Source organism: Schistocerca cancellata, chromosome 1 (assembly GCF_023864275.1).
Source record: "Schistocerca cancellata isolate TAMUIC-IGC-003103 chromosome 1, iqSchCanc2.1, whole genome shotgun sequence".
Classification (NCBI taxonomy): Eukaryota; Metazoa; Arthropoda; class Insecta; order Orthoptera; family Acrididae; genus Schistocerca; species Schistocerca cancellata.
Window position 1 is genome coordinate 759,784,130 of NC_064626.1, and position 12,036 is coordinate 759,796,165.

At 44.9% G+C, this 12,036-nt stretch overlaps 1 protein-coding gene across 1 annotated transcript; it reads right to left on the bottom strand.

The window, feature by feature from the left end:
- Positions 1-357: 357 nt before the first annotated feature.
- Positions 358-11,709, bottom strand: LOC126186331 (actin, muscle). Its single transcript, XM_049928200.1, has 5 exons — positions 11,553-11,709; positions 8,965-9,119; positions 6,589-6,967; positions 2,013-2,120; positions 358-1,180 (listed from the first exon to the last, which is right to left on the bottom strand). The coding sequence occupies exons 2-5, from the start codon at positions 9,088-9,090 to the stop codon at positions 663-665; spliced, it is 1,131 nt and encodes a 376-aa protein (XP_049784157.1). The 5' UTR covers positions 9,091-9,119; positions 11,553-11,709; the 3' UTR covers positions 358-662.
- Positions 11,710-12,036: the final 327 nt, after the last annotated feature.

Here is a 12,036-nt window from a genome sequence, read left to right on the forward strand (position 1 = left end):
TCTATAAACGAAAAATCTTCAGTAAATTATAATATCCATTTTATTTTCAGCTTTAGTATTCTTTCGACGATTCTTCGATGGATGTTGTTGCTGGTTCTTTGCATATCAGTTTCCAGACATTTTTTTACATTCATCCTCGGTTCTAAGTCACGAAGTAATACGTTATAATATTAGCTGAGCCTCACTACTAAAAGAGCAGACGGAGAGAGGATTTAGGTAGCTGTGTAGTGGGATAATCGAGGAAAAAGACAGGAAGATTTCTGCTTTTGGAGAAATTTTTTGTTCTGCTCATTCCACTGGAAGTAATGTGCTAACAAAAAGAGAGATTGTTGGAAAATGAAAAAACACAGACAAGTATTGTAGGTGTGCATACAAAGATTTATTCTTAAAAAAATAGCACAAATTAGAGAACTTTGATGTAAATGTTGATCTTTGTGCAAGAATAAAAATTACTTTGGTTTTATGGTGGATATTGCATAGAACTGCTTTTAATTTCAATAGTGACGATGGCAGTCAAAAAGGTAGTTGTTACATCGTTACATATACGAACATGTTTTGCTTATTTTTGTACAATCATCTTCTCCTTGCTACCTCTTTATCCTTCTCGCTCGTGCTTGGCGGTGCCAGTGCCCCCTCACGTGTCAGTCTTGCGAGCCTCGGGCTTAGAAGCACTTGCGGTGGACGATTCCAGGGCCGGACTCGTCGTACTCCTGCTTTGAGATCCACATCTGCTGGAAGGTGGACAGGGAGGCCAGGATGGAGCCACCGATCCAGACGGAGTACTTCCTCTCAGGGGGAGCAATGATCTTGATCTTGATGGTTGATGGGGCAAGGGCAGTGATTTCCTTCTGCATCCTGTCAGCGATACCAGGGTACATGGTGGTGCCACCGCTGAGGACGTTGTTGGCGTACAGGTCCTTCCTGATGTCGACGTCGCACTTCATGATGGAGTTGTAGACGGTCTCGTGGATACCGCACGATTCCATACCCAGGAAGGAAGGCTGGAAGAGAGCCTCAGGGCAGCGGAAACGCTCGTTGCCGATGGTGATGACCTGACCGTCAGGCAACTCGTAGGACTTCTCCAGGGAGGTGGAGGCGGCGGCGGTTGCCATTTCCTGCTCGAAGTCCAGGGCGACGTAGCACAGCTTCTCCTTGATGTCACGGACGATTTCTCGCTCAGCTGTAGGGGAACAAATTGAGGCATTACGACTTGCAACTCCAGGGCGAGCAAATCGGTCCCTACGTACCGACGGAGTTTTCGCTTCTGTGCAGGGGTTCTTTAGCTTGGTAGACGAACAGTTCCCCTTCCGAAATTAGGGCAGTACGAAACCACATTACGTGCTCTGTGATTTCAGTCGTACTGTTGTTTTGGGGCCAGCATTATGAATTACCCATTTTTCTTGCTTTGTGTGAAAGAGTAACATTGAATTTATCAGGACAGAATGGCTGGATTTTCTTAGAACATCGACAAATGAAATTATTTTTTCATTATACTCGTGCAAAAGTGCCTTCTACAAAGCTGCATTGCACTTCAATCTCGTACAAACAAAATGACGTGCTTTGAGAAAGCAGAACATAGGAAAACACTCTTTGTTTTGTGTGTGGTACCTGTCTTTTCTTCCGGCTAAAGTGTATGTGCAGCACTTAGTATATACCTCTCTCAAATATCCCAGACTATTTTTGAACCTTACTGATCCTCCCACAATAACTTGGCTTTTGTGTGTTTTTGTTTGAGAACATCGGTTTCCGCACGTTTGCAGTATCTGATGATATGTGTGATGCTGTATTTGTGGTTCTCCAGGATAAATTGCAAATATTCCCGCTACGAAGCTAGTGAGTAAAGAAAAACCCATATTATTTTTTGTTTCTCGTCCCCACTATTGAAGCGAAACTCTGTGGTACCATTTACTAAAAAGTCATTCGTTCAAATTTAAAAGTTTTCCGACTAATGACAGATGAAGGAGTGAATTCTGGATGAGAAATGGCAGCGAAGGAGGCTGGTGGTTACGTACCCGTGGTGGTGAAGCTGTAACCACGCTCAGTCAGGATCTTCATCAGGTAGTCCGTCAGGTCGCGGCCAGCCAAGTCCAGACGCAGGATGGCGTGGGGCAGGGCATAACCTGAAAGCAAGAGCACACTCACGTTAGATGCACCGTAGCACAGTCTGGGAAGCTGTAATTTTTTCAAGTAGAAACATGTCTTGGTCAAAACTGAAGTTGGAAAACAGAAATAAAACTAATTTGTAAATCACCTCATGTTAAACTTTCGCCGTAACGTAATTACAGGATTAAAAGTCTGACAGCAACTCGTGTAATACAAGAAAACGACTGAACCGGCATTTGCGTGTGAAATGTTGGGTCTGCGATGTGGTATTAAGTCTGAACTGCTCCTGTATCTCGTAAAATCTCAATCGAGCACTACGTGAGTTCCTCTAGGATAACAAGATGTAACTGGATGGTGTGATTGAGAGAAAAAGGCTGGGAAAGTCAAACAGTGGGTATGATGGTATGTCAGTAGTTACTTTCTTTGCCATTCTGTAGCTACTGAAGCAGCAATAGTCTTGATGTTTTGCTTTACAGGTAACAGCCGTTGCTCACAAATATTGTCTGGACTCTCAGACCAACGGGAAACAACGGAGCCGTCGTTTTCGTCTTTGAAAGACCGTGAGTTCTCTCTGCTCCCCTTATTTAAAAACGCAGAGAAAAAAAATCATAAAAAGCAAGGAAGTCTATTACCGCAGCTTCAAAACTATCAATAAAGTTAGCAATAGCGATATTAAATCCTAAACTTGCTTTGTATTTCAGTACAAGTCGAACGTAAGTAGTGAATTCAAAGTATCGATCACGGACTAATGAATCAGTAGTAGTGGGCGAATGTGGTGCTTGTTGTATATATGTTTACAGTGATTGAAATTGACTGTCGTTACCGTTAAGAAAGTGTAGTATTTCATCCGCCGTGGTTGTAAAGAGTGAGAACCACTGCAAGTCAGCTGGCGTTATTTTTTGCGGCAGTACAGTTCGTCGGGCGGTGAAGTAAATATAAAAAGCATTAGCGCGACTCGGAGGACGAGCAGCGCCCCTGCGAGCTAGGCAGACCCGCCACACAGCGCATCGGCTAAATTTACTCCTCTCTCCCCAGGCCCAAAGACTATTCTTATGCCGTCCCCTCCACTCTCCTTATATGGTAAGAAGCGCGCGTGCCGTCCCAAGTCTTTAAATGGTATGAAAACCAACACGGCAGCAAAATACTGGAACTAGGTAGTAATGAGCCCTTCATTCTAGGGTGCCGTACCAAGTTTACCGATAACATCTGCAATTTCTAACCTCACTTGAGTTGGTGATTTGCATATTTGCCACGGCTTCTGCACGGATGCTTGTGGAAACCATTCTCAGGATGATAAGTTTCTAAGGGATAACTTTACTTTTTGGATTTATTTCTGTCATTAACAACGACGTAGAAGAAGTACACAAGAGAAAATATTATTGACGTCGGCCTAATAATTTCGAAAACTGTGAAACCGTACTCGCATGGCACATTACATTTACAATGTAATAGAAAAAACATTACAGACAAAGTAAATATAAGGGTTGGAAGTTAGGTACTTTCTTTAGAATATACTGCAGTTTTGAAATTAAGTATCAAAGAAAACTTTATTTTTCTATACTTAAATTATTTGCAGACACACGACCACGCAATAGTCAGTATATTCAATCTCTGGACTGGTGTCCGGGGAAGGTGGTCTTAGTACGCTGCTGGTCAGAACGGCCACGGACTTGGACCTTTTCCCTACAGCATTTTAAGCAAAAACTGGGATGCTGTTGAAAACGAGCAGTGAGTGGAGCGATTTTTTCCTTTGCCCGGGGCTATTAGGCGAAGACGTGTCTCCAGTGGAAACGTAACTGCCGGCAGTATTCCGTTAAAACTTCAGTATTGCCGATTTTAATCTGCGACTTGTCGTAGATTATCTCTGTGGCTATGGCACGGAATTATGGCAATGTTTATTATTTTGTGGACAGAAAGACTACTATGACGGTGCTGCAAACTACTTAATGTTTGTGAATACTGAATCAGAAATGAAAATGACATGTGTTACATGAACGACATATGGCAACTATGGAGCACTATTTTGTTAAAATGTTTGGCACGTGTGAGGTTCTGTATGTAATAACAAACAGTTTTCTATGTTTCAAGTCCTACACAGAAAAGTTTTCGACCTAGCACAAGAGAGAAATGGTGTTTGGATGTACCGTTCTCTCTTTTGTAAGTTACGAGTGCTTCGTAAGACAGCGATACTAAACAAACAAAATCAGTTGATGTAACTAAGACCCTAATGTTCACATTCCATTGCGTTACTGTAGGCGGTTTTCACTCGTCATTGGAAAGCGTCACACACTACCACAGCAACTGTTCAAGATCAGCATTAACGAAAGGCAAAGAGACTGAATTTTTTTCTTGTTAGATCTTCTAACAAACATTTTCGCTTTTTGTGTGAGGCAATATTCCGAGACATAGCCTGGGTTTCAGGCGTCCGCCGTCTACATCAGGAACGTGGAATTTTCCAACGGAAAGCGGGAGATGAAGTTGGAAAACTGGGGGTGGGGGAGGGGGGTCGAGGACCGTGCCACTATTCCTCTTCGCACAAACAGAGGCGGCTCAGGCGGATGCTATACACAGCGCAGGGGAACGGCTATATATATAGCGTCGCTAGCAGCACCAATACTAACTTGGCTTCGTGCCGGTGGAAGGTGGGAGTGGGTCGGAGAGGTGGGGGGAAGCAGGCGCTAATCTGTGTCCACCTCTTTAGCACCCCTTCTATGGACACGACGCGTGGTCTTCTCACGTTCGATTCGACAGCACTGTTATACAATTAGGTGCCACTACAGTAAGCCACTTTGGCCTCATGAATCATAAACGGAATTGCTAGAATCCATACATTCTAGGCAGGTTGGTTGCTGTCACATGGTGGGGCTATAGCCGAAGCTTCGCGAGCGATGTAGACAGCGTTTGGAACACTAGACTCGTGTTCAAGAAGAGCGGGTTTCAAAACGTCGTCCTGCCATGCTGGATAAGGTTCCCTGTAGTTTCTACAAGTCACTTCAGGTGAATAATTCCTCCCACAAGGGCATCGCCGATTCCTAGCATAATAATTGTTTCTCTCTCAAAGGAACACAAACACTGACATTCCTTCCACCCATCAAATGTAACTAAGACAATGCTGTGCAGGTCGTTCTGTCTCTTCAAAGAGATAACAGTCAGAGTGTTCCTACACTGTTACTCATTACCACTGTCTATTCAGTATTTGTTAGTAGGCGAAGGAAGCTGGGTCGTAGTATTCGACTGAGGCATTGAAGTTAGGAAGGTCGAATAAATGGGCATAACTCCCCTTTCTTTATTACGATGCTTCCAGCAGAATTTGCTGGCTGTGGGTGTGAGGGGAAGGGTAGAAACATTCCCCAAGTACTTTTCGTGTGTGGCTATTCGTCAAGGACCCTATTAATTGTCTTAGGAGAAGATCTCAATTTTCTATCATTAACGTGAAGAGATTTGGGAATTTTAAATGCTTCTATACTGGGGCACGAACCGCAATATTATTCTGAAAATGCTAGGTTCGAAGCCATCCCAAAATTTACCGTTATATTGCTAGCCTGGGCGCTCAATAAAATTTTGCAGTCGTAATTGAGTACAATCAAAGTTATGAATCTCTTACAAGGCACTAGTTTTGCCAATCAATTGTCACAGCAACAGTGAATCATGGGAAAACGATGCGTAAGATGCTCACTGCTGTGATCATTGAGTAGAAGAGAAAATGGTAGCCTATCTCAGACTCGGAAACATACGCTTTCAGAGTCTCAATTACAGATAAACAGTCTTGGGTTGAACAATGTTCCACACGGTAACAATAGCAACGTATGGAAGCCTACGCTCTATCATCTAGCAACACATACATCGTTTTTCTCTTTCCATCCTTTTTCTTATATGTTTTTCTTATCTTTTAAATATTTACTTTGGCGTAAATTCGCTCACGTACTAGCTTCGGTACGTTAGGACCACATTCGAGGCTACAACAGTAAGGTTACGTCAGTACATTTACGTATTGCAGTAGATGTCTTACGTCTAACACGAAAATGAGCAACAAAAGTCCGGGTTCTGCATCGAAAAGGCTGCCAAACAATCACATAATACAAAGTGTATAGCGTTACCATTATGCTATAGCCACTTTGTTATTTTAACTGAGAAACGTAGTTCTCGCGATTCGGTCATGGAAGAACAGCTTTGTTGTATGAAAATACCAACATGACCTCTTTTCACAACAAGACAAGCGACCTAAAGTGGTCTACGTACAAAACTACTCGCAGTTGCAAGATCAGACATCTCAGTCGTTGCTATTTCAGAGACCAGAGGCCCGCATTAAATTTCTTGAAAAAGCCTTCAGTCACTAATTATGCTCGTCATAAGTAAGACAATCGCGAGTGAAACCTTCAGGAGAGACAGATAAAAACTACTGCTGCTGCGTAAAGTAGGAAGCTTCGCGGAAAAGATTTTCGCTGTCTGTGTTGCTGAAGTTATCGTAAGGAGCTCGATAGTTACCTTCATAGATGGGGACGGTGTGGGAGACACCATCTCCGGAGTCGAGCACAATACCGGTGGTACGACCGGAGGCGTACAGGGAGAGCACGGCCTGGATGGCGACGTACATGGCGGGGGCGTTGAAGGTCTCAAACATGATCTGCGTCATCTTCTCACGGTTGGCCTTGGGGTTGAGGGGAGCCTCCGTCAGCAGGATGGGGTGCTCCTCAGGAGCGACTCGCAGCTCGTTGTAGAAGGTGTGATGCCAGATCTTCTCCATGTCATCCCAGTTGGTGATGATGCCGTGCTCGATGGGGTACTTCAGGGTCAAGATACCTCTCTTGGACTGGGCCTCATCACCCACATAGCTGTCCTTTTGACCCATACCCACCATCACACCCTGTAGGGAGAGAAGAAAATGGTAAGTGTCTGTTGCAAACGGCGACGGCGTAGTAACAAATGCACCAGAAACTTTGACAGAGGCTTTGAAAAAAAGTGTTCTGTAAAACGTAAATGTTTTGTGACTAGGGCCTCCCGTCGGATAGACCGTTCACCGGGTGTAAGTCTTTCGATTTGACGCCACTTCGGCGATTTGCGCGTCGATGGGGGTGGAATGATGATGATTAGGACAACACAACACCCAGTCCCTGAGCAGAGAAAATTTCCGACCCTGCCGGGAATCGAACCCGGGCCCTTAGGATTGACATTCTGTCGCGCTGATCTTTTTTTTTTCTTTAAATCTCATTTTGTTCGCTTTCGTTCGTTGTATCTGCTCGGGGCGGGCATCGTAATACACCCGTTTAGTTTGTTGTTTTTTTTATTGCAGGGACCAACCAGCTCTCTGGCCGAACACGCTGAGCCACCGTGCCGGTAATTATTCAGCTACCGGGGGCGAACAATGTGTTCGTTGTGGCAGTTAAAATCACTTATAAAGGAATTTCACCATTACCAGACCAGATACTGCAGATGTTATTAGGATGGAATGGTAACAATCAGTAAAAAATTTCAGGTAGATTCGAATGATTAAGAAACTGATTTTCATGCTTTCAACTAAAAACGCAAAGTACATCCCGACAGTGACGGTTTTCGGGTTTGCTCACTTGAAATAACAAAGTTATGTGTTAGGCGTAGCTCTGAACTAGCATTTTCACTGAACTTCTCTCTATACAAAATTACCTTTCTTTCTCACGTCCGAATCTGACCGAAAACAGACATACGCGAGAGGAGGATGATTATTATCGTTTTGGTGTATCTGTGCCAGGAAGGACTTTTAACTACACTTTTTTCGTCTGAGAACATAAGGTGTGAAATCAATATTTTTCTTTTGGTTAAACAATTATAGTCTCAATGTGAATACGAAAGTCCTCTAACTTGTGTGATGGTGTTCAAAGGAGAGGTTACATTGTTGCGAGATCACGTGCGCAGCCGGCGGGTGTGGCCGAGCGGTTCTAGGCGCTTCAGTCTGGAACCGCGCGACCGCTACGGTCTCAGGTTCGAATCCTGCCTCGGGCATGGATGTGTGTGATGTCCTTAGGTTAGTTAGGTTTAAGTAGTTCCAAGTTCTAGGAGACTGATGCCCTCAGACGTTAAGTCCCATAGTGCTCAGAGCCATTTGAACCACTTCACGTGCGCACTTGGGAAGACAAAGAATGGCGTCCCAAAGCACACGATACTCTGCCACAAGGGTATGCAAACGAAGGTACAGTTCTAACCGCAAAAATAATACTCTGATTATCGTTAGTAAAATGTTCACATTTCCTTTTCGCAACTGCATTAATTAGTGATTCATCGTCCTGAATGATGGCAGAGTTGGCTGCCGAAGGCTCGAGGGTGTACTCAGAACTGATGCGATCTACACGACAACAAATTTTATTAACAACTGTCGTTAATAGAAACTACTACCTCGTGTTTATTGTTGTTCCGCCATATTCACACCTGTATCTCTGACAAGATACATTTTTATTCATTTGGAACGTAATTTTAATAGAACAACAAGATTTTCAAGCATCTACAAATTGCTGTGTTTATAATGGCTTGCTCGGCTTTCCTTTTTTGCTGTTATTATTTCATTTCGTATAAAAAAACTCGTCTCTCATTAGAAACCGTATGGCTATTGATGACCTTATTGTTGCTCGCCGTAAACACAAATTCTAATCGAGAGATAAGATGCTGGAACATTTGGTATATATGGTATATACAGTTCCACATGAGCGGTTCGGTATCAAGCGTCTGATCCGCCAAACCCGGTCTTAATCCGATATAGCGATAGACAATCGCTGGTGAGACTTTGTCTTCCGGGAAACCCGAAAGTGCTGAGTTAGCCTGCCAGCCCTGTTCCGGATTTTTTTGTGAGAGGGTGCTCTGTGTTTACGGGTACGTGAGAGTTCGCAAACTTACCTGGTGGCGGGGGCGACCCACGATGGATGGGAAGACGGCGCGGGGAGCGTCGTCTCCGGCGAACCCGGCCTTGCACATACCGGATCCATTGTCCACCACGAGCGCAGCAACGTCGTCGTCGCACATGTTGACGGTCTTGGCTTTGCTTGGTTACTCTGCAACACAACACAGTGGGCCGGTCAGGCAGTTTCCCGTCGCACAACACGACACAGTACAGTAAAATACTCAAATGCATCTCACAGAACTACAAGCTGAGTTGATAACAGAAGGATCTGATACTGCACAGTGGCTGACTACAAAAGTTTGCCCCACGGATTGATTATGTGCTTTCTAAAATTTTGTTAGTAGTGGCCAGTCGTTGATTATTTGCAATGAAACGTAGTTAACGATATTTCTGTTCACTGCTCTAACGTTCATACAAATTTTGCTGTCATATTTACGGACGTTAGACCGTCAAAGTTCTAGCTTGCTATCTAAGCTTGTATCGCACCACTAGTACAAACATAATCGCCGGGGTGGTTCACATTTTAGAGCCGTACAATTTGAGGAGTAATTTATTGGTGTGCACCAAACCCCTTCTTATAGCATATACAACAAAAGAAATGTCCCTTCGTTTCGTAACGCAGTTTGTTCGGCCCTCCCTGCTTTTATGATCCTTCTTTGTATAACTCCTCCCAGTATCGCGTAGTGCTCACAAGGGAATTGCTCCGGCCCGTCATTACTGGTAACAACAGCTCCCTCCCTGAGATGAAATCTTATTAAGCCCACGCTAACCGCTTGAAAGAAATAATGATTTAATCAGCAAAGACAATTCAAACAAAAGCGAAACACCCCAAAAGAATCGCAATACCTCACACGTGTGATATACGGCTATGATTTATAAAATGTAATCGGCGCATCAGTGTTCCAGACTACACCAAAGAAAATCGAAATTCTGAACAAAATATTCATTGCCTTCGCCCCATCTGAGAAGCATATACAACCTTCCTCTTCTATGCAACTTTTACATCAGGCTGGCATTCGAGATAAACTGCATTCAGATATCAGTTCGTCCATCGTGAGTTAATTTTCCCACAGATCACTTCAGGCTCAATGCAGGGATGGTGCCTGTTACAGGCCCAACATTGACGTAAAGCTTTCACAATAGTAAAATTAAAGGAACAACAACCAGTAGCTACTAACTTCACTCGCTTTATCATCTTGTTATGTCATTTAAACTTACAATAGCTTTTGACCTACTTTCACGCAGTGTTCTATAACTACTAACTCATGGACGACTATTATTTTCATGCTATGTCCTGACGCTGAACAGGCAACACCAAAACATACTATGAGGCTAATACACAGGCATCGCTATGATTGCGATGGTCAGAACACGGAGGAAACATAAGAAACGTGTGGCTCGTTCCATTATTGGTGCGTCAGGGAAGCATTGCACCTTAAAATCGAAAGGTATTTCGTGATGTCCATGAGAATCGATACTCCCAGACACATCAGGAGCCATCTGCTGCTCCTTACTGGAGTGTCAGGTCGTGAAAACTGAAATTTATTTAATTCCTACATCTGCTGAAACGAATGATTTATTCCTGTGTTAAGTGAAACTTTTCCCCATGAAGTACGATATAATCAGAGACTGCGCATCTTCACTGATAAAACATGTATACCAGGGAAACGGTAGCTCCATTTTGTTGAAAGGATAGTTTACATTCGTTTTGGTATCAAAAACATTGATCGTTCATTAGAATTCGATCAGCCTCGCTTTTTCACATTCTCCTGGACGGCATGCCCACAGTTTCCACGATGTATTGAGTCTCCCAACTTGCTGGTAGTCCTAAGTATGTTATTTTCAAAACTGCACGCCCCTATACACATTTGAGAACTGCTGGGTACTAATTACAATATTCGAGCTGTGTATTAAACTATTTACATTTCCGACATAAACTTGACTCGACCTCGCTGAGCGTCTTGTCTAAGTTTAGAGGACTGGCGAGTAGTTTCAGCAGTCCATTATAAAGTGATGGACACATCAACGTGCCAGTCGATTTTTGCACTTTGCTAGACGTCGAACGACCGTCCTCTTCGAAACTGAAAGAAACTCTGTAGCAAATCAGGGCCAAGCAACGGTCAATGTATGATCAGAAAATCTGTACTGCTTAGCACTTTTAACACAGAAATAAGATTTGGCACATCTGAAAGTTAAGCTGAGCGGAAGGATAGTCGTAGGACCAACCACAGGCTGTGTCCGAGACTTTCACAAATTGGATTAAGCTTTGGAGGAAGCGGGGTTCGAGTCCCCGGCCACTTGTCGGATTTTGCACGACTTTCGTATATCACTTCCGGCTAATGTTACGATGATTCTCTCTAGAAGAACACTTTAGATTTACTTTCCCCCTTCCTTGTACAAGTGAGCCGTTCTTCGGTCTGTAATGAAGTCGACGGCGATGAAATGTTAAGACTCTTAAAACTTTCCGAAACTGTCGGATTGCTGACCTGGCACTGAGTTAACAGAACCCCGGAGGCACACGAGAGCGTTCGAGCCGTCGCACTCGAGGAGTCACTGCGGGTCGTCGGCACTGCACTGTACGTACCCTGTGGGAAGTGTGACGACTCGGCCGGCGGGTCCTCCGGTGCGCAGCTTCTGGCAGCGAGTGGGAGCGGCGGGCGGCGGCGGCGACTATATGCCCCGTGCCGGGGGAGGGGCGCGCCGACAGGAATAGCCGTCGCCCAAACAAGGCAGTGGGGAGGCGGCGCTGCGCGCGCACCCCGCCCAAATACGGGCCGCGCCGGGGGCGGCGGCGGCGGCGGCGGCGGCCGAGGGCGGCGGTATTCCCGGCAGCGGCGGGGGGCGGGCGGCGGGGGGCGGCCGGACTGCCGGTCGGCCGCCCGGGCCCGCCGCCATACGCCTCACCACTTTCGCACGCTTCCAGTTCGCGTAGGCCACCACCTCTCAGATCAACACACTACATCTATGGCCGGTCGTCATCAGCTTTCCCTCACTTTCGAGGATCTCCGCAATGAGGGTTCTGCAAATGATTCTATCGAAGCCGGGGTGCAAGGTCTTGCAGTCAAGAC